Source organism: Somniosus microcephalus, unplaced genomic scaffold, assembly GCF_052327205.1.
Source record: "Somniosus microcephalus isolate GS21.2 unplaced genomic scaffold, FLI_Smic_1.0 unresolved_chr3, whole genome shotgun sequence".
NCBI classification, from domain to species: domain Eukaryota; kingdom Metazoa; phylum Chordata; class Chondrichthyes; order Squaliformes; family Somniosidae; genus Somniosus; species Somniosus microcephalus.
The window spans coordinates 14164556-14190573 of NW_028225181.1; the positions used below are offsets into that span (position 1 = coordinate 14164556).

The 26018-nt window shown below is 44.6% G+C and overlaps 1 protein-coding gene across 1 annotated transcript in view; it reads left to right on the forward strand.

The window, feature by feature from the left end:
* The window catches only part of LOC147091212 (rap guanine nucleotide exchange factor 2-like), an 80812-nt gene that overhangs the window by 47145 nt on the left and 7649 nt on the right, over positions 1-26018 (forward strand). Inside the window, exons 9-10 of the mRNA XM_085976482.1 lie at positions 20444-20684; positions 21412-21786. Of these exons, the coding sequence (XP_085832608.1) occupies positions 20444-20684; positions 21412-21786 (616 nt within the window). The remainder of the gene's footprint in view (positions 1-20443; positions 20685-21411; positions 21787-26018) is intronic.

Here is a 26018-nt window from a genome sequence, read left to right on the forward strand (position 1 = left end):
CAAGGGATGTGAAATAAGCAGAGGAATTGCAGGACTCGATTGGAAAATACTAACACAGACAGATCAGGAAAGGGATCTGGGGTCATAGTAGATTGATCTTTTAAAACATCAAGCCAATATCTGGCTGGTATCAAGAAAACAAATGGTACGTTAAGTTGCAACGTTCCCTATAAGCTGTGCGGCTGCGCAGCTCTCTGTCGTTCCCGCACTGCCCAGGACTGGCTTTTGCAATGTTAAAGTTCAGACATGCGCGAATCTGTGAATCCTGTGCATCCAAAAAATGTTACGGGGAACATTGTTAGGTTGTGTAAATATTTGAATAGAATGTCGATCAAAGGCGGTTATGCTGTCACTATATAGCGTGCGAATCAATTCGCACTTGTGGGAGTATTGTGTGCAGTTCCTGAAGCGTTACTACAGGGAGGATGTAACTGACCTTGAAACGGCGCAGAGTAGAGCTGATTAGGAAATCAGAGATAAAACATCTGCATAAATTTGCAGAACTAGGACTTTTCTTGTTGGCGAGGAGACAACTGAGGATGAATATAGTGAAGGTATTCAAATTAATAAGACTCAGGGATATAGAGGATCAGTTAGGACTGTTTGATTTGGTGCAGGATTGCAGAACAAGAGTGCATTAGTATAAGCTGAAAAAGGGAAGACTCAAGTGAGACGTAAGAAAGCATTACTTAACTGTGAAGATGGTCAGTTTTTGGAATAGCTTACCACGGGAGGTTGTAGGGACAAGTAGGTTTGATCTCTAAGCTCAAATTGGACAAGCATCTTGAAGAGAAATCCATCATTGATTACAACTGCAAGGACAGCAGGAAAACTGATTAAATGGAGCTATGGAGGAGTGGATCACCTACCCTTTACAGACACTGTCCAATTTCCATTCTGTTGTTTTCAATGGAATGAAAATCAGGCGGGTGCTCCAACGGGTGGGTGATCCATCCTGCCAGATTACCACTGGGGCAGTGAAAGCAAAAAATGTCCGCGTGGCTTTTGCTGGTCTTGAGGTTTTCTGTTTCTGAGAGCCCAGATCCCATATTACTGACAAGTGATTTTCTGTTGTATCCCATTCAATTATTTTCAGGTCAGTTCATTTATTTTACAGTAACTAAAAAACAAAATACTGCAAATGCTGGAAATCTGAAATAAAAACAGAAAATGCTAGAAATATTTAGCAGGACAGGCAGCATCTATGTAGAGAGAAACAAAGTTAACGTTTCAGGTCGATAACCTGAAACAATTCTAGCGACAGGTCATCGACCTGAAATGTTAACTTTGTTTCTCTCTCCACAGGTGTTGCCTGACCTGGTAAGTATTTCCATCATTTTCTGCATTTATTTCACATATTTAGGAAATCATACCTGTAAAGTCTGTAGGTATTATGGCGAATTAATACACAGACTACAAGAGTAACTTTAACAGGACTTTACTATTCGAAGGTCACGGCGAATCTGCCCAATAAATCCTGACACAGCACTTATATACCGGTGTGGTCACCGTCGGTATTACAGTATACAGCAGCCAAGATAAAGTAGTGCCACACCTAAAATAGTTCTCTTAAAGGTGTACGGTTACATACAATAGTTCTCTTAAAGGTAGAACTGTTACATACACTACAATCCTCCCTTTTTAGCTTACAACATACTTATTCCCCATTAACATAACATCATAACATATATACAACTTTATGCAAAACAGTTCACAGATTCAGTCTCTCTGGAGGCTTCCTGACTCTGTCCGGATAACGCCTCGGTGGTGTAGTAGTTTTCGGCGGGGTAGTAGGTTCTTCTGGCAAGGTCGATTCGGCTTGAAGGACAGTGTCAGGTTCATCTGATTCCAGTATTACCAGATCGGAGGTAGGTGCTCTGGGTATCTCTGCTTCAACATTAGCCGTGTAAGGTTGTGAAGTAGGTTGGCCCTTTGTGGATGACCCTATGATCTGGTCAACATGGCGCCTTATTATGCTGTCACCAATGTCCACGGTATACATCAGCGGCCCTAGCCTTTTCCCAATAGTTCCAGGCTGCCATTTCTCGGTACGGTAGTCCCGGGCCAAAACTTGTTGACCTACCTGAAAGGATCTAGTTGGCCTTTCATTCATGCCCTGAAATTGCCGGTTCTCTACGTCCCTTCTGACGTTTGGCTTAATCAAATCCAGCCGGCATCTTAGTCTTCTATTGAAAAACATCATGGCGGGAGTTTGGTTTGTGACCGCGTGTGTTGCATTCCTGTACGCCAACAAGAAGTTATCTACCTTATGTTGTAGGTTTATGTCTTCATTACCCATGGCCTTTATGGCCTTCTTGAAGGTCTGGACAAACCTTTCAGCTAATCCATTGGTGGCGGGATGGTATGGGGCTGACGTGTAGTGCTTGACCCCATTGCTTTTTAAGAACTTCCTGAATTCTTCGGACACAAATTGCGGTCCACTATCAGAACAGATCTGTTCCGGCAGCCCATTCCTGGCAAATATGGTCCTTAATACTGTGATGGTTTTTTCCGTGGTGGTGGAGGACATCTTTATTACCTCCGGCCACTTGGAGTGTGCATCCACCGCGATTAAAAACATTGAGTCCATAAATGGACCAGCAAAGTCGATGTGTACCCTTTGCCAAGGAGATGAGGGCCACTCCCATGGATGCAGAGGAGCTTGTGGTGGCGCGTTTTGGACCTTCTGGCATCCTAGACAGCTCTTGGTTATTTCTTCGATGTCTCCATCGATACCTGGCCACCACACAAACGCTCTTGCTAGGTTCTTCATTTTCACTCCACCCAGATGCCCCTCGTGAAGCTCCTTTAGCACTTTATCCTGGAGTTTGGGTGGAATCACCACTCTAGCTCCACACATCAAGGTTCCTCGGCACACTGACAGCTGTTCTTTTCTTTGCGAAAATGCTGGCAGCGTTGGTTCGCCATGTGCTGGCCATCCCTCCACTGTTAAATCGTAGACTCGTGAGAGAGTCGGGTCATTCCTTGTTTCATTTTCGATCATCGAACTTGTTACTGGTAGACATTCCACTATGGATGAGTAGACCATCTCTACCGGGTCCACTGTAGCCGCCTCTTCTACTACTGGCAACGGTAGGCGCGATAACCCATCAGCATTTCCATGCTGTTTGGACCTTTTGTATTCGATGTCATATTGGTGTGCCCCAAGTAACACGGACCACCTCTGTAGCCTTTGCACTGTCATAGTGGAAACGGCCTTGTTAGGATTGAATATGGACACCAACGGCTGGTGGTCTGTCAGTAATGTGAACTTCTTGCCCTGCAGGTAATGATTGAATTTCTTTACTCCCCACACAAGGCTGAGGGCCTCCCTATCTATCTGAGCATAATTTCGCTCAGCGGAGGTCAATGATCGGGACGCAAATGCGACTGGCCTTTCCGAGCCATTTGGTAACTTGTGTGAAAGTACTGCTCCAATTCCATAAGGGGAAGCATCACAAGCTAGACGAAGAGGTAACGTTGGGTTGAAATGAGCCAACACTTCCTCAGAGGTAATCAACGCCTTGCTTCTGCGAAAGGCCTTCTTACAGTCCTCGCTCCACTTCCATGGTACTTCTTTCCGCAACAGGGCATTCAGCGGATGCAGCACCGTGGATAGATTTGGCAGAAACTTGTGGTAATAATTAATCAGCCCCAGAAATGATCTCAACTGTGATACATTTTCCGGAGCAGGGGCCTTCACGACAGCTTCTATCTTGTCAGGTGACTTGTGCAACCCCTCTTGGTCAATGACATGACCGCAGTACGAGATCCGTTTCTGGAAGAACTCACATTTCTGGCGATTAACTCGAAGGCCATATTCCTTCAACCTGGTGAGCACCAGTTTCAAATTTGTGAGGTGTTCCTCCTCGTCTTCTCCCGTAATCAGGATATCGTCCAAGTAACACTGCGTGCTTGGAATACCCTGTAAGACCTGCTCCATGGCCCTCTGCCAAATTGCTGGAGCCGAAACTACTCCAAAAACCAGTCTGTTATAACGATACAGGCCTCTGTGCGTGTTGATTGTGAGATACTGGCGCGACTCTTCCTCGACTTCCATTTGTAAGTATGCTTGTGCCAGGTCTATCTTGGTGAAGTGTTTCCCGCCAGACAATGAAGCAAAGATATCCTCAATCCGTGGAAGCGGGTATTGTACCGTGTGAAGCACCGGATTAACTGTGATCTTGAAGTCTCCGCAGATGCGGACCTTTCCCGGTCCCCCTGGCTTGTTACTTGATGAAGACTTCATGACGGGAACAATGGGCGTGGCCCACTCACTCCAGTCCACCTTAGACAGTACCCCTGAACGTTCAAGCTCTTCCAGTTCTGCCTCCACAGCAGGTCGTATCGCGTAAGGTACCGATGTGGCTTTGAAAAATTTTGGGCTTGCATGCTCTGCAATCTTGATTTTTGCTTTAATTCCTCTCAGTGTTCCCAGTCCTTGCTGGAATACCTCTTTAGCTTCGTCCAATATTCTGGACAACCGTTCAGGTTTGACATCTTCCTTTCCGGAATCTACCGTCATTGTGTTTAGTGAGTGCCAGTCTATCTTTATTTTCCTGATCCACTCCCGTCCCAGAAGTGGTGGACCTCCCTCGGGCAGCACATACATGTCCATCCCTTGGTGATCTTTGCCCTTGTATCTCACCTTGACTTTTATCTTTCCGATGGGGTATACTTTGTGCCCCGTGTATGTCTGCAATACTATCTCCGTATCCCGTAGGGGAATATGTTTGAATAACTTTTTGTAATCTTGCTTATTCATGACCGTCAACGCCGATCCGGTGTCCACTTCCATCTTCACTTGGACTTTTGCAATCTGTAGTGTGACCCAGATAGTTTGTCGGTCAGCTTCTTTACTCACATTGTGAATCCGCAGACTACCCAGTTCCTTGCTGTTGGAGTCTGAGTCCGAATTCTGTTCATCTGGACTCTTCCCAGTCACCTTATGTACCTTTCTGTACTTCTTCTGCGGTGACTTATTATTGCTGGTCTTCTTTCCTGACCGGCATACCTTAGCTATGTGACCAAGCTTGCCACATTTTCTACATTCCTGGTTTTTAAACCAGCATTGGTTCTGTTCGTGTGTTGTCTTCCCACAACGATAACATTTCGTTGTACCTGAAGTCATTTGATCCACACTGAGTACCGCTGTCTTCCGCTGCATTTCCGCCGTGCCTCTCGCTGCGGCTTCGTGCGATGCTGCAATAAGGACAGCCTTATCAAGTGTAAGATCGTTCTCTTTGAGCAGTCGTTTTTGTGTTCCTTCCTTCGACATCCCGCACACGAACTTGTCTCTCAGTGCCTCTGTCAGATTTACCCCAAACTGACAGTATTTTGCTAGCCTACACAGTTCAACCAGGTACTCCACGTTGCTTTCCTCTTTTCGTTGCGTTCTCACGTAAAATTTAGATCGTTCCGCTAACATCAGCGGTGCGGGGTTAAAATGATCCTTCAGGACAGCAACAATATTAGCGAAAGACTGATCCGCCGGTTTAGCTGGTGATAGCAGATGCTTCAATAACCCGTATGTCTTCGCACCCATTGAGTTTAGTAAGGTTAGAGCTTTGTCATAATTTGCTATCTTATTGACCTTACAATATATCTCGATGCGTTCTACATACGTGGTCCAATCTTCCACATCGGAATCAAAACTGTTCATGTTACCACGCTTAGGCATCTTCACACTCTTCCTGGGAAACAACAACGAAATATTTCTTTAACTTTTTTTTTCCAAAATGGCGGTTTCCCGCGCTTGTCTTCTTTCCCCACCCACTTTCAAAATGGCGGTTTCCCGCTTCTGTCTTCTTCCCCGCCTACTGGCGGCTTCCCGCGTTTCTTCCCCTGGCGGGAGGGGTAAGCTTTTCCCTCGGGCGACGACCGCTGGCTTTCGGGGTTCGCAGCCTGCGCGTCGGCTTCAGTGCGTTCCATGTGCTGGCCATCCCTCCACTGTTAAATCGTAGACTCGTGAGAGAGTCGGGTCATTCCTTGTTCCCTTTTCTCGGCAGGGCAACCGGCGCTGGGTACAACCCGTTGACGGCGAACAGTTTCAGCCGCTGGGCTGGATCTCGCTCAGTCTCCCTCGCTCGGGCTCTGTCTCTCCCGCTCGCTCGGGCTCTGTCTCTCCCTCAGCGGCTTCCAATCGCGCCTCCCAGCCCTCTCGCAGTCCGGTCCTTTCCTCCCCGGCTGCGGCTGAGTTCTCCGCGGTTTATTTATTTTTATATCTTCCCGCGCCTTACGATCCCGGTCGTAGCGCCTCGTGGCCTCGGTAGCTGCCCGGCCTTTTTCGCCGGTCGCGGTCTAGCTGTCTCACGACGCCGTTGCGTCTCCCAGCCCGCTTGTACCGCGGCTTCCGTGCTCCACGCTGCCCCAGTCTCAGCGCCTCTGGGCCCGACTTCTGTCCGGCTCCTTTCCCCCGACCGTGGTCGAGTTCACCGCCCTTATCCTCCGTTTATTTATTTATTTTTTATGTTCCCTTTACTCACAGTCACCGTGGCCGACTTGCTTCTCGTGCTGATCGGCTCACTCACCACCGTGGCAGAAGGGACAATCAGTGCCTGTTGCTGATGGAAGGCTTCGTGTCTGAATTCTTCCTTCCTTGCTCTGCAGACTCGAGTTTTCTCTCAGCAGAACGACGAGGGCGGGTGCCTCTTCTCGACGCTCGTTAACTGCTTCGGAAGTATTGTTGCCGCAGGGTAAGATCGAACTCGTCGCCACTGTAAAGTCTGTAGGTATTATGGCGAATTAATACACAGACTACAAGAGTAACTTTAACAGGACTTTACTATTCGAAGGTCAGGGCGAATCTGCCCAATAAATCCTGACACAGCACTTATATACCGGTGTGGTCACCGTCGGTATTACAGTATACAGCAGCCAAGATAAAGTAGTGCCACACCTAAAATAGTTCTCTTAAAGGTGTACGGTTACATACAATAGTTCTCTTAAAGGTAGAACTGTTACATACACTACAATACCATTTGCTGCAGAATGCCTATAAAAGTACAGGTTGGAATGGTCTATTTCAGATCTTTAAGAATAATTACTGTGGTGCAGCAGGCAACTTCGAGCAAAAAGAAGCTTGTGCAGTAAATGTATTCTGCAGTTGTGCTGCAAAATTGTTTCACTTGTAGCGAATTAAGTCATAAATAGTCAATTGTTTATAAGCATTTCAATGCATTCTCTACTTTTATGAAAAAATAGCTCTCAACTGTGATGATTCAAATGACTAACTCAATACAGCTAAGCCTACCTCTCTACTGCTGTGGTGATTGAAGATTTGATTGAATTGATAAAAGGAATACTTAATCAACACCACCTTTAAATACCTTTTAATGCTGGTTACTAGTGCTAGTTTGTGTTGAAACAGCAATGTTTTTGTGTGCACCGAGTCTAGGTTTACACTTCATTGCAGTATTGAGGGAGCTCTGCTGCACTGTCGGAGGTGCCATCTTTCAGATGAGATGTTAAACCTCTCTCAGGTGGACGTAAAAGGTCCTACGGCACTATTCCAAAAGAGATGGGGCGTTCTCCCAGTGTCCCGGTCATATTTACCCCTCATTGAACACCTGAGAAACAGACAATCTGATCATTCATTTAATTGTTGTTTGTGGGAGCTTACTGTGCGCTTATTGGGTGCCACGTTTCCTGCATTACAATAGTGACTACACTTCAAAAGTACTTAATTGGCCCTGCCTTCTGTTGCCTAGGCCCTAAGCTCTGGAATTCCCTGCCTAAACCTCTCCGCCTCGCTACCTCTCTTTCTTCCTTTAGTACGCTCCATAAAACCTACCTCTTTGACCAAGCTTTTGGTCACCTGCCCTAATTTATCCTTATGTGGCTCAGTGTCAAATTTTTTGTTTAAAATACTCATGTGCAACGCCTCATGACGTTTTACTACGTTAAAGGTGCTATATAAATACAAGTTGTTGTAAAGTGCTTTGGGACATCCTGAGGTTGTGAAAGGCGCTATGTAAATTCCCCTCTTGTTGGGTCTTTATATGACATTGTGATGACTGCATTTGCTGGATTAAAGTTGAGGCTAGAACATTGACCTTGACCACTTGTGTGAGGTCATTAAACTTCTTGCAGCACTGCATCCAGGTCCTCGGGGCTAGACTCCTGGCATTGACCTCCACGGCTATCTGCTCCCACTGCCTTTTCACTGTGTGTCTGTGGCGCCTCCTTGCCCCTTGCGGATACAGGACATCTCTCCTCCTTTCCATCTCCTCCACCAAGGTCCCCAGAGCAGCATCGCCAAATCTGGGTGCCCGTTCTTTCCCATGTTCAGCCGTTAATTCAGTCTTTCCCAGGTCAGAATGTCTTCCACAATGACTTCCAGTACCTGCTCCAGCCACAATGCACCTCCTCTTTAAGTGGTGCAGGCTAGCTTTAAGCAGTGCAGGTTAGCTTTAAGTAGTGCGAGCAATTATCGATTTTGGGTCCCACGCTGATGCATGCAGCCAATCAACAGCGCGTTTAATGCTGGCTGCACGCAGAAATCGTGTAAATGAGCAGGCAGCATGAAAATGGCATCCTGTCTGCATTACATCCAACAGACATGGGTTAATCGCGCAGCGTGATCCCCGCACACGTTTTTCGGGGCTATCCAATTTAGCCCCCAGTGTTCCTTTTCAGACTGTTTTCCTTTGAGTTTGTATAGCATAGCCCATTTAATGATGAATAGAGGCAACCAATTGTGTGGGATTATTCTTGGCATTTAGATTTATGTCCAGCCAGATTGCTTTATAGATTGATGGTTGATAACCCCATATTTCAAACCAATTTGATTTTTAACATAATGCGTGTAATTTGTTCTGAAATTTTACTCAAATTCTATTGTGTGCTCACCGTATTGGCAACAGAGATTTCACACCTTAAAGTGTGAAACTACTGCTCTCTTATTAGATACTGCCATACATGTATTCAGGCCCTTTGTGGCAGTAACATCACAGTTACTAGCCAGTTGTAGGAAACTGAAGTGATAGGAACAGCTTTTGTTTCTATACATCAGCCAACAATGAATTTTGAAAATAGTTCTCCGTGTTTTTTGTAAGTTTTACTTCGGGTCATGGAGTGATATTTTCACATTGGCTCATTAAGTCACTGAGACATAGAAACGTAGAACATAGAAAAATAGGAGCAGGAGTAGGCCATTCGGCCCTTCAAGCCTGCTCCGCCATTCAATCTGATCATGGCTGATCATCTCAATACCATATTCCCGCTCTCTCCCCATACCCCTTGATGCCTTTTGTGTCTAGAAATCTATCTATCTCCTTCTTAAATATATTCAGTGACTTGGCCTCCACAGCCTTCTGTGGTAGAGAATTCCACAGGTTCACCACCCTCTGAGACAGCACCATTAATATTATTTGCCTGGGGAACTTTAAAGATGGACATCAGAATATCTTGAGGAGAGAAGCAATTAGCATTGAAGTATCCATTTCACATTTTAATGATCCACCTTTAGCACTAAATAAGAAAATGATTATCCCATGAGTGAACTTAATATACAGTAGGAAACAATGGAATACTGTACTCAGTTTATTTTATTCATGAGAAAGAGCTCACTCAAATTCACAGATCTTGCTCAGTCATAGAATGAAGTCGATGACCCACTGGTTTGAATTGTGTATAGGAACAATTAATGCAGTGAGCAGAATTCGTTTTAATTGATTTTCTGAATTAATTTACGAAGAATTGTACTGGGTTATATTTTAAAATATAAAGCATAAATCTAAATATTTCTTTTCTTTTCTATTCCGCCAGCTGCAAGTTCTTATAGTGAGTATTGTGGCATATGTGTGTATTAATGTTATTCTGGTCTAAGTAATGCAGTGTTTGCTTTTAGCTCGCAGTGGTTTCTGAAATTGCGCATTTAGTCCTTGTATCTGTTTTCTCTGCTTTAGTTACAAAAAAGCTTTTTGGGGAGTAAAGTTGGGAAGATGCGTCCATAACTCCACATAAGTCAACAGAATTCATGTCATTACATGGGCAGTCGCATTTACACTCCTGGAGTTGTAATATCTAATTGCAGGTCAATACCAATTTATTTGGTACGATTATCAACACCATTAATTGCCAAGTAGGGTTGCTGAATCTTAAGTCAAGCTAAGCAAAATCAGCCACTTGGTACCCCAGTACAATTTCTCCAGTTGCTTTGTGCTCCCTACAACAAAAAAGGTTCAGATTTATAGAAAGACTTTCTTGTTATAGTTGTCTCAAGCTGCACACTATTGTTATTCCACCTAATCTATATAAAAAGTACATTTTAGAACAATAAAACAGTTCAAGTGTGTTGTTAGCAATGTAACAGAAGCACATAATGGGGTCGATTTTCCTGGAGCCGTCGGGTGGGGTTTCAGGCGCGTGGGGGGGGAAAATCGCAAAAATAGGGGGTCACGACCCCCCCGCCTGATTCCCTGACCCGACCAGAAATATTTAGATTTATGCTTTATATTTTAAAATATAACCCAGTACAATTCTTCGTAAATTAATTCAGAAAATCAATTAAAACTAATTCTGCTCACTGCATTAATTGTTCCTATACACAATTCAAACCAGTGGGTCATCTACTTCATTCTATGACTGAGGCGGGACTGGTCGTCGGGAGCCTAATCACCAATAATTGACATCTTTAATGCCATTTTAAGGGGCCCTTGCTATTTTCAGCCTTATCCCACGCTAAACACGCCTGGTGGGAACCCCGCTGATGAAACCTGGCGTGAACAATGTCGGCTTGCTTACTTTCAGCTGCAGGTCAATCAGGAAAGAAGAGATTTAATCAGACAGCATTTGTAGGTTGCAGGACCTTGTTGTTTCAGGCTTGGGGCAACTTGTTCAAGGCTTAGGCACAGCAGTGGAAGGTTGGAGCCTCACACACTTCTCCAGTGTGAGCTCCTGGGAAGCCCCTCTCGCCACCCTCACTCAGCGCTTCCTCAACTGAGGCACCTACCAGAAGCATGGGAGGCCTTTTTTTCCTTCCCCTCTTGGCATTAGAGGACCTCCAGCCCCAATCGCGAAATGACACAACCCACAACTGCAGAAGTTGCCATCTGAAATTTTATTTACAATAACCAACTGATGGCATTTTTAAAATAAACATAACATTTCACCCAAGTGACTACCCTTGTGATTAGTGGTGCTTTATTTTTCTCTTACGCGTGCTCCTACGTAGTGGATTCCCTGTGGCTTCAGCAGATGTGGAGGCCCCTTGCTCACTTTCCTGCTGCTCCTGTCTCGACACCTTTGGCGGGCATCCTCTGGGGTGGCGAGCCTGTGAGGGTTCACCAGCAGCCTGCTGCTCCTGTGGCTGTGCAGGAGTTGAGACGTCTATCTCCGTTGGGTGTGGACTCCGGCGGGGCTCTGACCGAGGGCTCTGCAGTGGCATGGAAGTGTGAGCGCTTGGAGAGGAGCCCCCACTTCCTTGAGGTCTGCCACCAACCTCCCTCTCATGGGTCAGGTCCCCCTCAGTGCCTGCAAGTGGCTTGAGAGCAGCTTGCTGCACATCAGGGGGGCCATAGGGACCCGTTTCTACAATGGCAGTCCTACTCAGAGGGCCTGCCATGAAGGTCTGCTTTCTCTGCTCAATAGCTGACCATCGCTCCTCCAGAGATGGCAGTCTATTCTGAGCACTCACCATGTTTTCAACACTCTGGCGACTTAGCTCCTCCATAGCCGTAGCCATCCTCTCCTCTACTGTAGCCATCCTTTCCGCGGAGGTTGCCATCCTTTCTGTGGCGATGCGTTCATGCGCCAATGACTCCACAAATGCTCTGCTCATGTTCGCTATGGACTCTTCCATTCGCTCCACACTCGCAGCGACCCTGGAAACAAAACCTGCCAGACACTCCTGCATCTGTGCATGGAGATCCATCACCTCTTCTGTTGCTGATGGACCCAGAGGCAGAGGGTTGACATGCAGCAGAGCTGAGCTGGCAGAGTCCTGCGCCCTCCGACGAGGACTCTCCACTACTGTCCCTGTCTCCACCATCTGCTGATGCTCACTTGTGAGCTGTGATACACCAGGTGACAACACTACTCTATCTCACGAAGGTCCCACCGAGGTGTGAGTGTCTGCGCTGGTGCTGGGTGCACTGAATTCTGCTGACGCTGCGCCCTCAGAGGTCGGAGCTTCCTCTGAGGCGTCTGGCTGCTCAGCCTCTTCCTCCTCCGCAGTGGGGACGGGGGCTTCGGATGGTCCTGTGGGGGAGTAAAGGAAAGAGTTAGAGATGTGATGCCAAGGTTACATGCACATTGGATTTTGCAGATGTTCATAAGTCCAAATGATGTAGCTTCAGAATCATAACAGCGACTCATGCTATGTCAATGAGAGAGATGGAAAACTATTCTGTCACCAGCTTGCGGGCCTGCCCCTGTCTCTCCTTCCCCAGCTTCCACAGCCACATCAGCCCCGACAATTTCCAGGACTCTGTCCTCCCAGGGGGTCAGGTGGGCTATTGAGGGTGGGCCTCCTCCAGTCCTGGCTCGCTCTCTGTTGTTGTGAGCTCTCTTTTCCTGCAATGAGGGAGACAAGTGGAGTTTGAGTGAGAATGAAGAAGTGAGTGTAGAGATTGCATAGCATAGATACTTAGAGGGAGACAAAGATGGTGTGAGGCTGCAAGACCAAGGGCCCTCCCTGTGTGTTGTCAGTTGGGCTCAAAGCATCAGAGTGAGAGGGAGTGTGAGGGCTGCATGGTGGAATAGTTATGTGAACGTTAGCATAGAGAGAGGGGGAATGGGTAAGGGTGCATGGATGTGACTGTGAAGTGGGATGTGGAGGAAGAGAGTGCTAAAGCTGAGTGCTGGTGGGGAAAGGCAATGGGGATCAGTTTGAGGGTGATGGAAACTTCATACTTACTTTTCCTGTACGGTGAATGTCATGGAATCGCTTCCGACACTGTATCCAGGTTCTTCTGGTGACTCCTAGCGAGTTGACATCTGCTGCCACCTGCATCCATGCAGCCTAGGTCTCAGTGGGAGGCCTCTTCCTCCCTGACCTAGGGAAGAGGACCTCCCTGTGGGCCCTCACCCCATCCAATAATGCCTGCAGTGAAGCCTCATTGAATTTGCTGCCAGCTCGGGGTCTGGCACTGGCCACAGCTGCTGCTGCAGGCTCCTCTGCCATCCTGTGTGGTTCGTATGGAAGCCTGCAGAGGTTGCAATGCTTGCTATAGATTTTAAAAGCACCACGAATGATGACATCATACTGTGGGGCTTTCTGACTGGAAATAGTCAATTAGCAAGGGTTCCCACACGCTGGAAATGAATTGGCCAATTGAGGGAAAATTGCATCAATCTGGCAGACCCATTTACATTCGTGTGGGGACCCTGACATTCGGGGAACCCGACAATTCCCCGCACCTGCGGGAAAATTGACCCCAATATGTTTAGGCAACCCCTCCCTGAGAATATGAAGTGTAAATTTGACTATGAAAAAGTAACACAAACAATATTGCATCTATATTAGTTAATGTTTACTGATATGAAAGGACTTCTGATGAGAAAAACAGAAAATGTTACAAGCACACATCTGGTCAGTTAGTGTCAGAGAAAGAAAGAGAATTCGAATGAAGGGTCTGACTTGGAACGTTGAGCTGTCTTTCTCTTTCTGATGACCTGCATTTTCTACTTTTCTTTCAGGTTTCCAGCATGCACTGTTTTTCTTTTTAACTGAATCTGCCAGTGGTGCTCATGAGTTATTTCCCTTTCGAACACATGATTTAAAAGCTGTAAGGTATAATTAGAGATACAGCAGTAATATCATCTCAAGAAAAAACATCATTGCATTTTAAAAGTTGACTACAGCTGATTGTATAGTAAGAAAAATTCAAAAACTACTTGTAAAACATCCCCTAGCTATTACTAAATAATCACTGCTGCCATCTTGACATACTGGTTTCAAGGGAATGTGATGGCCCAGAAATTCGGGTCAGGGGCTTCCCACAGGTGCAAGTCCCCGACCTGCACTTACCTTGCGCGCCGGCAGTTGAGCTGTAGGGCCCCGTGGAATTCCGCTCCGGGGCTTGGCCCAGCTCCCGGCGCGCTGTACTTGCATGTCCCAGGGGCGTAGTTAGTGCGATGCGTCCCCTGGGATCACGTGAGCCATGGGCAGCCAATCGGAGGAGGGAAAAGCCCATTCATAAGATTGACAGGAAGACCTGTCTAAACTTATGAATACTATGGGCCTCAAAATAGCAGTAAACCTTAAAATAATTTTTTTTTAAATCACACTTTTTCAATAAATTACAAATTACATTAAATAACTATTTTAAACAATAATTTAAATTTTTGAAAAATATAATTTTATAAAAAAAGGGGCTAAAAATAAACTTACCTTGCTTTAAATTATTTAAAAATAATAAACCTGTGGAAAAAATGTTTTAATTTTAATTAATTGACCACTTACCTTGTAAAAAGCAGGCCTTACGCCTGCTTTTTAAATGTGTAAATCCTACAGGCTTAACCTCGCGTGAAAACCTGCAAAAAAAAACTAAGTTCAAAGCGCACGCGCAGCCTCCCCTGCGCGCGCGTTCGACCTCTGAACCCCTTCGTTCAGAGGATCGGAAGTGCCGGTTTCCCGCACATGCGCACTTCCATTCGGCTTACGGGTGAGTACCCCATGCGAACTCACCTGTGGAGAGCCGAATTTCTGGGCTGATGTGTTTTTTTATACCTATGACTGACATTTAGTCTTGCTTGCTCCATTGTTAGTCTCAAGTGAAAAGGATTGAGTGGGCTCAATCCAGTTTCCTATGGACATTCCTGCACAGCACTCTGCTACTCTGAATTAGGCATTAATTCAACAATTATTTTTTAAAGGATAAAAGAAAGACCCAGTGGTAAATGGAAATCTTATACTAACTTAGTAAAATGGTTGCTTTAAGATGCATTTTGAAGAAAGCTGGTAGAAGAGAAGCTGTGCTTTGCACGTGGCCTACAGTGATTGAGGTTGTAATTTTGGTTGAGAAGTATTGTATATTGAACGGTAATGTTCTCCAGTTTCAGCCAGTAAAGTCGATCAATATTAGTTCGGCACTAAATTTATTCTCTGTAAGTAGCTGCCCATATTTTATTCACTATCCCATCCCGCAGACAAAAATAAAAATGAAAAACATACAGAGATAGTAACAAGAATACTATATTTCAATACTTTTCAAAGAATAATACTTTTCAAAGAATAACTCTTGAGATTATAAGTATGATTGCATAATCTGAGACTTCCAACAGGGAACATTGCTCACAGTGAGTGCATTTCAGGAAATCACGGGCGCACAGTGCATGAGTTCCCAAGATGTGCACCCTGTGAGGAGTGCTGAATCATGGAATTAGTCTGTACGGAATCATGGAATTAGCCCGTTCGTTCTTAGGGCAAATGTCAATCACATTTGTGTCAATCACAGATAAGGCCATCTCTGATCACTTCCTTGTATCGCTCTCCACCCACATACCCCTTTCCCCTCCCAACCCTACTTCCTTCTGTGTCAGCCCCTGGAATAAGCTCTCTCCCAATTCACTTACAACTGCAATTTCAAAATCCCAACTGTCCAGTCTTTGGTCCTCCATTCACCATGACATTTCTGCAGCTACCGATCTGATCAACCATACCCCCAGCACCACCTTTGATGCCCTAATCCCCATTAAAACCATTACTCTCTCTCATCCTGGCCATTCCCCCTGGTATGGCCTGCATCTCCATTCCCTTAAGTCCAAGGGACGCAAACTTGAACAGATATGGCGAACAATTGGGTTAGCAATTCACCGCCAGATCTGGCCGGACCACATAAAGCACTAAAGGGTCCTGCTCTCATCTGCCAAAACTGCTCACTATTCCAGGATCATTCTGGGATTTAAAGATAATCCTGGCTTCTTCTCTCCACTACAAACCATCTTCTTAAACCATTCACCACCAGATCTGGCCGGACCACATAAAGCACTAAAGGGTCCTGCTCTCATCTGCCAAAACTGCTCACTATTCCAGGATCATTCTGGAATTCAAAGATAACCCCGGCTTCTTTTCTCCACGACAAACCATCTTCTTAAACCCCTCTCCCCGTCTCCTCCGCACTCACCTCCAACAAGAAGTGTGAGGAGCTCATGGACTTCTTTGTCACTAAGATTGAGACCATCTGATCAGCTGCCTCTGCCACTTCCCTCTCTTCCACTAGCCCACTGGGCCAAACTTTCTCTAAGGTTCCCCCCTGCACTAGCCCTGAACTCACATCTTTCTCCAGTTTCTCTCCGATCTCCCTTCATGCCCTCTCCGAGCTCATCTTGTCCATGTGACCCACTTAATGCTCCCTCGACCCTATTCCCACTGAACTGCTGACCACCCAACTTCCTTTCCTGGCTCCCATGTTAGCTGATATTGTTAACGGTTCTCTCTCCTCAGGTACTGTCCCCCTCTCCTTCAAATCTGCCGCCATCACCCCTCCCCTCAGAAAACCAACCCTTGACTCGTCCGTCCTTGCAAACTACGCCCCATCTCCAACCTCCCTTTCCTCTCCAAAGTCCTTGAATGTGTTGTCGCCTCCCAAATCCATGCACATCTTTCACGGAACTCCATGTTTGAATCTCTCCAATCAGGTTTCTACCCCTGCCACAACACCGGAGTGGCTCTTATCAACGTCACAACTAACATCCTATGTGACTGTGACAATGGTAAACTACCCCTCCTCATCGTTCACTGCCCATCTGCAGCCTTTGACAAGGTTAACCACACCATCCTGCTCCAACGCCTCTCCACTCGCCTGGTTCCATCCTTATCTATTTAATCGTAGCCAGAGAATCACCTGCAATGGCTTCTCTTCCCGCTCCTGCACCGTTACCTCTGGTGTCGCCCAATGATCTATCCTTGACCCCCTCCTATTTCTCATTTACATGCTGCCCCTTGATGACATCATCCGAAAACACTACGTCAGTTTCCACTTGTACGCTGGCGACACCCAGCTCTACCTCAACAACACCTCTCTCCACCCCTCCACTGTCTCTAAGTTGTCAGACCGCTTCTCCGACATTCAGTACAGTATGAGCAAAAATTTCATCCAATTAAATATTGGGAAGACCGAAGCCATTGTATTCAGTCCCTGCCACAAACTTTGTTCCCTAGCCACTGACTCCATCCCTCTCCCCGACAACTGTCTGAGGCAGAACCAGTTCACAACCTTGTTGTCATATATGACCCCACATGAGCTTCCGACCACATATCTGCAGCATCACTAAGACCACCTTTTTCCACCTTCGGAACGTCACCTAACTGTGCCCCACCTCAGCTCACCTGCTACTGAAACCCTCATCCATGTCTTTGTTACCTCTAGACTTGACTATTCCAACGCACTCCTTGCCGGCCTCCCACGTTCTACCCTCCGTAAACTTGAGGTCATCCAAAACTCTGCTGCCCATGTCCTGACTCGCACCAAGCCCCGTTCACCCATCACCCCTGTGCTCGCTGACGTACATTGGCTCCCGGTTAAGCAACAACTCGATTTTAAAATTCTTATCCTTGTTTTCAAATCCCTCCATGGCCTCGCCCCTCCCTATGTCTGTAACCTCCTCCAGCCCCGCAAGCCCCCGAGATATCTGCGCTCCTCAAATTCTGGCACCTTGAGCATCCCTGATTTTAATCGCTCAACTATTGGTGGCCGTGCCTTCAGCTGTCAAGGCCCTAAGTTCTGTAATTCCCTCCTTAAACCTCGCTGCCTCTCTACCTCTCTTTCCTCCTTGAAGACGCTCCTTAAAACCTACCTCTTTAACCTTATCTGCCCTAACATCTCCTTATCTGGCTCGAAGTCAAGTTTTGGATTTTTAACACTCCTGAGAAGCGCCTTGGGACGTTTTACTATGTTCAAGGTGCTATATAAATACATGTTGTTGAATGTGACTTCATCTCTGCTGCTTGTTATTTTACAAACTTTTTCTGCTTTGTTATCCTTCATCTTCACGAGTGTATATCAAATTTAAATTTAGTGAGAAAATTGCTATTACCTCCTTAAAATTAGATGATTTCTCCAGAGTAATTAAAAATGAGTTTTACTAAATGCAGACCAGAATGTACATGATGCTAAAACTGCAGGAAGGTAGCATAGACAATATGGCTTTTTTTTTAAAGTCTAGTACCAAATTTTAGATGACCAACAAAGGTTACTTTAACAGCCCAGATTTTGAGGTCAACAGTGAAGGAACGGTGCTTGCCGTTCATTACACTTACAGCTGCCCACAGACTTTTCATGGGCTTTTGAGTGGCAACTTACGGTTACTCGAGATCCTTTTCAATATGGTGCCTTTTAGCGGGGATCTGTAGTGCGTGTGAGTAAAGCAAGCAACAGTGTGTCTCTTCATCCAATCAGATTGAAGAATCCTCACCGAGACACGCAGACTAAACCAGGAAGTATAAATTAGAAGATTCAATATAAAATCATGTACAGAAAGTACATTAACGATTTGGAGGAGGGGACCGAGTGTAACACATCAAAGTTTGCAGATGATACTAAGATGGGAGGGAAAGTAGTGAGTGAGGAGGACATAAAAAACCTGCAAGGGGACATAGACAGGCTAAGTAAGTGGGCAGAGATTTGGCAGATGGAACACAATACTGGAAAGTGTGAGGTTATGCACTTTGGCAGGAAAAATCGTAGAGCAAGTTATTATCTTAATGGCAAGAAACTGGAAAGTACTGAAGTACAAAGGGATCTGGGGGTCCTGGTGCACGAAACTCAAAAGGTTAGTATGCAGGTGCAGCAAGTGATTAAGAAGGCCAATGGAATGTTGGCTTTCATTGCTAGGGGGATAGAATATAAAAATAGGGAGGTATTGCTTCAGTTGTACAAGGTATTGGTGAGACCACACCTGGAATACTGCATACAGTTTTGGTGTCCATACTTAAGAAAGGACATACTTGCTCTCGAGTCAGTACAAAGAAGGTTCACTCGATTAACCCCGGGGATGAGGGGATGGACATATGAGGAGAGGTTGAGTAGATTGGGACTCTACTCATTGGAGTTCAGAAGAATGAGAGACGATCTTATTGAAACATATAAGATTATGAAGGGGTTGGATCGGGTGGATGCAGGGTGGATGTTCCAGATGATGGATGAAACTAGAACTAGGGGGCATAGTCTTAGAATAAGGGGCTGCTCTTTCAAAACTGAGATGAGGAGGAACTACTTCACTCAGAGGGTGGTAGGTCCATGGAATATGCTGCCCCAAAAAGCTGTCGAAGCTACATCATTACATAAATTTAAAACAGAAATAGACAGTTTCCTAGAAGAAAAGGGAATTAAGGGTTACGGGGAGCGGGCAGGAATTTGGACATGAGTCTAGGTTCGGATAGGTCATGGCCCTGTGGGTAGCGGAGTGGGCCCAGGGGCCGTGTAGCCTGATCCTGCTCCTGTTTCGTGTGTCTAATTCTGTTAGATTCAGGAGATAGTCCTGTCATAGTGGATTGGCGGTTAGGATCAGATCAGCCATGATCTTATTGAATGGCGGAGCATGCTCGAGGGGCCAATTGGCCTACTCCTGCTCCTATTTCTTATGTTCTTATAAGTGAAACAAAGTGAGGGAAAGAGAGATGGGATTGAGAGAGAAAGATAAAAGAGACAGAAGGAAAAAGTTTTTTTTTTTAATTCTAAAATCTGATGGAATGAGACTCTACACTTGTAAAAGTACGTTTTCAGTGCCAGAGAGGTTGTTCAGCAGTAACTAAGATTTATCATGCTGTTAAAATTTTACTTGCACCTGAATGCACAGGCCCTGACTCTTTCTGGCATGTTTAGTGGGTAACTGGTGGGCACATACGGAAACTTCATGCCCTTCATGTATTTTAATGCCGAATCTATCTGTGAGGTACTGGTGTAGTGAAGCTTGTGGAGGAGTGGAGCAAATCGGACAGCAGCTTCTGGATTTCTGCGTTTAATTGCGCATGTGTGGATGCCAGAACTTGCTGTCCGATTTACTCCATCATAGCGGTGAACGCTGATAGTCTTAATGGAAAATCCGGGCCATGATGTATTGGAAATTGGATCTTTAAGAAAATAATTTTATGTAAAGAATGGGTTTACAAAAATAAATTGTTCTGTTGCTAACAAAAAATCGTCTATAACAACATAGTTTTATTTGCAGCAATATAGTCAGATATAGAAGTAGCACCTAAATGATGGATTCGTTATTGAAGGTTATCAGCATCTGACTAGAGTTCAAATGGAATATTCAGCCCCATGACCTCACTGTGCCATTAACTGACAAACTGATGTAGTCTTTGTCCTGTTTGTAACTGCGTACTAATGAACAAAAAGAAAATAATATTGTTGTATAATATAGTGTGGGGCAGGCTTGATAAACCAGCTGGTCTTTTCCTGCCCGTTGATTACACATGTTTGTATAATAATCTTAATAAAGCGGTCTTTCTTTATGCTTCTCACATATTTAGTTTATTTTGTTTTTCGAACAGAGCTACCAGATCAAGTTTTAAGAGTTTTCAAGGCAGACCAACAAAGTCGCTACATAATGATCAGCAGAGATACCACTGCAAAGGAAGTGGTAATTCAGGCACTTCGAGAATTTGCAATGACTGCTGCTCCTGAATCATACTCGCTATGTGAAGTCTCCGTTACTCCTGAAGGTGTTATCAAGCAAAAACGACTTCCGGATCAACTATCAAAGCTCGCTGACCGAATCCAACTTAGTGGCAGGTAAGGATGACTAAAATGCCAGAATCAATGTTCCTGCAAGGAAACCAATTAAAATAAACTTTTATTTACGTTGGATTTGGATGGGGAAACACCAAGTTTGAAGATATATTTAGAGCATTATCTATAGGTGTAATGCATACAAGCATAGCAGCATGTCAACCTCTGAATCAAATCGGTCACTACTTTGGGTGAATTATTTTTTGTCTCATTTTGTAAAGTGTTCTTTTCCCCCTCCGATTGCTCCCAACCCAATGTTCCCAGTCCTCTTTTCAGGGGCTGGCCACTGGGAGGTGCATAGAGGCACCTGAGTTCATTTACTGCTTGATGTTTTTTTCAGGGCCTGCCCCTCATGGAATTCAAACTCAGTTTGGCAAATCATCAAGAAGAAGGTTGCAGACATCAGGCAAGCTGTTGCTGCCGATGTTGCATAAGAAAATGTATGGCTGCAAATCCAGTTTGAGGATAGCATAGTGGGTGATGTGAGAGATTTCTAAAAAGTTGTGAGAATGTTAGAGCATCATGGGAAGTTCTGTTTCTGCTCGACGATTGATCTGAATGCAATGCAAAAAAAGTTGGGACGGGGAGGATGACAGTTAATTGCTCGCTGGTATAAAATAAATTGAAAAGAGAAACGATTTACACACCTGGAATAAGTCTGATCAAAGTGTTGTTGCTGTATTGTTTTCCTTTCAGTTAATGTAATGTTGATTATTTTTGCCTCCCTAAGGTACTACCTGAAGAACAACATGGAGACAGGGATACTCTGCTCAGATAAAGATGCTCAGGAATTGCTCCGGAAGAGTCATATCATGCTGCTACAACTAAGCACTATTGAAGTTGCCACCCAGCTCTCCATGAGAAACTTTGAACTATTTTGTAACATTGAACCCACCGAGTACATGGATGACTTGTTCAAACTTAAGTCAGAAACTGAATGTGTCAATCTGAAGAAATTTGAGAACATTATCAATCAGGAAACATTTTGGGTTGCAACAGAGATTCTTCGAGAACCAAACCAACTGAAAAGGATGAAGATAATTAAACACTTTATCAAGATGGCACTGCGCTGCAAGAACTTTAACTCCATGTTTGCAATTATCAGGTAAAAAATATATATACCAGTAAGAGAAACTTTTACTTCTAAAAAATGTTTTTTTTAAATCACGTTTAATTCTTGTATTCACAGAACAGAATCACAGATACCCCACAGTGCAGATAGAGGCCATTTCGGCCCATCGAGCCTGCACCGACACATATCCCACCCGATCCCCGTAACCCCTACACCAACACATATCCCACCCTATCTCCGTAACCCCACGTATTTAGTCCCCCTAACACTAAGGGTCAATTTATCATAGCCAATCAACCTAACCCGCACATCTTTGTAGGAAGGACTAAACTCTGATAATGGTACAAGTTTCTAATCACCTTTTGCTGTAAATAGAATGCAAGTAGCATAAATGTTCGATTTTAGTACACAATCCAACTCTATCATTAAGTTCAGCGAAAATGTACCCCTACCCCAACTACCTTTGAGTTTAGAGCTGGTAACTAAGGCCTAGAAATTCGAGTAGGCCGAAAACGTGCCGGTAACCGCGCAGGCCAAAGCTAATGGCCGCCCGCTGAAAGAACGCAGACAGGTATTTTGGTGCTGCCTGCTAATTGACATGAGCAGAGTGGAGAAGCTGTTGTGCAACGTGCTCTTTCCGGCGCTAACCTCAGCAGGAGGCTGAAGATCGCGTCTGAAGGATCGGTGCGGGGTTTTGACTGCTCCTGGGTTTTGCTATCGAGTCTGCTGATGGTGCTGGAGAGGGATGGTGATGCACCAGCTTGCAGCTAGCAGTGACAATGCACTAGCCTGCATACCACATAGGTGATTCACTCCCTGGTGAGTGGGTCTTATAGCACAGGCTCAGATCTGGAGTGACCGTGACTGGAAACACCACATAAAGACTGTGATACAGATGTCCTTAAATCGTTGCATGAGGCATCAATGGAAATAAATTTTAAAATGGGGAACATGAACTCTTGGTCAGGAGTTTACTGGTGTAAATAGTGCAGAAGAGAGTTCAATTAAATTTTTAACAACAGCAGACTTTTGAGAAACTCTTGGTGAGAATATGCTGTCAAGCTTTTTAAAAGCAGACTTCCAAACTTTGCATCTCATTTTATCAGTTCCTACACTAGAAAAACCCAATGTTTAAAATTTAAGGAAATGCAGCTTTGATTTTTCTTGATATTATTACAATTGTAGTACAGTGGAGTTTATTTTAAAAGTATTTATCTCCGATACTGTTTGACTGACATGGGGGGAGATTTGATGCATCTCATTGGAAGCAATTTTCACTCCAATAGCGCTGCATAGTTAACAGTTATCCAGCAGCAGCTGTTTACTGTGTGGATTGTAGCACACAGCCGCTTTCTCCCGCCTCTACTCGCTGTCAACGTCTTCACACACTGGCGTGCTTTGGAGAGGGCTGTAAGAAGAGTGGCAAGCTCCAAAATGAATAGCGTGCGTCAATTCAGTGTTGCACGGCAATTGACGTCACAGTTCCGCTAATTAAAATACTTGCCTGAGCACAGGCAACGGCAGTGCTGCTGACCTGCTGAAAATGGCATCCGCCGTGGGATCCGCCAGAAGTGGGGTGGCCGCCAATTTTTTCAACAAAACAGGCCTTAACGGCCAGCGCTAACACCTGCAATTTCTAGGCTTAAGTATTCAGCCATGTGGCATTGCAATATCTGTCAACAGAGAAGCTTAAGATGGTTGAAATATGGTGAGGTGTCTGGCAATAGGTACTTTGGAGACAAGTTCAACAGCAACAGCACAACAACTTGCATTTATATAGCAGCTTTAATATAGAAAAACATCCCAGGGTATAAAACTGAGCGAAGGCTTCATTGGCTTGAACTGAAAACTGTAACAGTCTCAAAGTAGCACTTAATGAGGTGGGTGTTGAGCTGGAGCACAAGGCCTCTTTGTACCGTATTCAGAGCACTAACATTTTTCTCTAAAGCCCTTTTTCGTGTTTTACTGGCATGTATGAATGTTTATTTTCAATTTCACCAGGTACTTTGTGTGATAATTTGTAAACCTTGCAAGGCTTTATTGAATTTAATGGGCAGCAGATTATGAAAGGACAGTGGAATGGTGCAGTTGGCCCAGTAAAGAACCAACTAATACAACTATAAGGATGGAAACAAGAGCAGAAGGGGATTAGGGAGAATGTAAAAATGATGGCGAGAGAGGTAGCAAATGGAAACTGAGCCATGCTTGATATATGACTCAGGCTGAAATTAAACATCTACTACATGCTACCACAACACAAAAGCAAAGCACTGCGGGTGCTGGAAATCTGAAGTAAAAACAGAAAATGTTGGAAATACTCAGCAGGTCAGGCAGCAGCATCAACATCTACCTCTACACATATGTAGGAGAAGCCTGCAGAGAGAGCTGTAAATTTAAAATACCTTCTTTTGTAGTTCACTTTGCCACGCTGGGATCCTTGAACCACAACACAGTGCTGGGAGCACTTGCATAAAAATGAATTTTCATCAAAATTGTATTATGTAGAAGTTGCAACCGAAATCTATCGTTATTCTGTGTGTTGTATTAAAAAAACCGAATCATATGTTAGTGGAAATATCACAGAAGATGGAAAGACGTTGCGGTACTGTAGACTTTAATAGCAGTCCTATATTGGTTTGAAATTACTCTGTTGACAAAAATTTAAATGCATCACTATCCTTTCCAAATGACTCTAATGTGAAGCTTGACTTGATGAGCATCATATTTTCCTTCAAATGATGACTTACTAGAGTAATCTGAAGGAGTTGTAATTCTTCACTTACAAAGCTGTAGTAAAGCTTGATTCGGCAAATGTGTTTCTTTCTATTGGAAATGGAATAATGGCAATGATGAGCTTCTAAATGGAGGGACACAAATGTATCCTTTGCTTTTACTATTGTAAGAAAAGGGAATTAGTGTTAAATAGAGCATTTTCAAATGTGAAATGTTACGCCTTTTTATAAGTTTCAAAATTGTATTGAAAAGTAACAAAAGCTGAAAAACATTAAAAAAAACAAGATTTATTGTTAACACTAAAAGTTGTTCAAGTGCATGTTGTGCAAAGATTGCAACCCTACTTAAGGATGTTTAGTGTACAAAATTTTAATGAGTTATATAAATAGTAAATCTCTGACATAAGTTAAAATATTTGCTTGGAATATATCTTTTATTATGATTGAAATATTTAGATTATGTAACTAGTTTCAGTTGCAAGAAAAAAGTTTGTAAATTGTAGTCCCAGTGCTAGAATATTGTAGGGGCAAAGGATAAGTGGGTTAGACCAGCAAAGGAAGTCTCCTGTGTAGGGTTCTCAAAATTCCCACATTCCCCCAAAATTATGGATCAAGGGACCCTGTTTGGACAAGTTATTAAAAACAGGGTCCCCAAAATGGCTTCTGTAACCTCGTGACCAAAACCGACAGGATTTTTGAAAGCAAGGCCCTGCAGACAGGCAGGCCCCGAAACGAAACTTAAAATGCAGGAATCTGTGAAAAGGACACTCTGGAGCCAGACAGCTAAAGTATACACAGAATATGCATTCATTCGCCTTGAAATAGATCAAGCTAGAATGGGCCTAGAATCGAGGCCATTAGGTTTCTGCATATTTAATCAGTAACAGCTCACAGTAGCCATCAAGTCAGGATGGGGACAATTAAGCTTCATCCATGACAAACAACCAGGACATCGGGGCCATTAGACCTGGAGACAACTGCTCCAGTAGTCGTTAAAATAAATGGCTGTAATCATTTAAACAAGCCCGCCAAAAGTTAGACAAAAGGACTGACCTGATTTGGCGCGCAGATAAGGAGTTGAAGAACGGGTATAATTGTAGGCCCATCAGTGGTGATCGCTCTCTTGCTCTGCCCTCTTATCGTTTGGCTTTTGGCCTGCTGCCGCTCGTTCTCGTACCCTGGCCTCATGGCGGGCTCTCTTCTCGCTCCCCGCGCTGCTCAACAACCAAGGACGCCCATTACACCGGGGCCAAACGTGGGAGAACAAAATCCGATTCGAAATCGCACAGAACACACTGGCCACAAACGGGCAGACGAGACGAGACGAAGAAGAAGGTGAACCGGTAAAGGCAGAGAAGGGCAGCGGAAAGACGCATTGGGGGACAAACGCCCAGTTATAAGCTGGCGTTTGGTGAATAAGTTGGTATTGTGTGTATGGACAGTAAAAAACCCAGTGTAAGAGCCCAGTTTTATGAATAAGCTGGTATTTTAAGCATGGGTAGTGAAATCATCTAGACGGTAAAAACCGCTGAC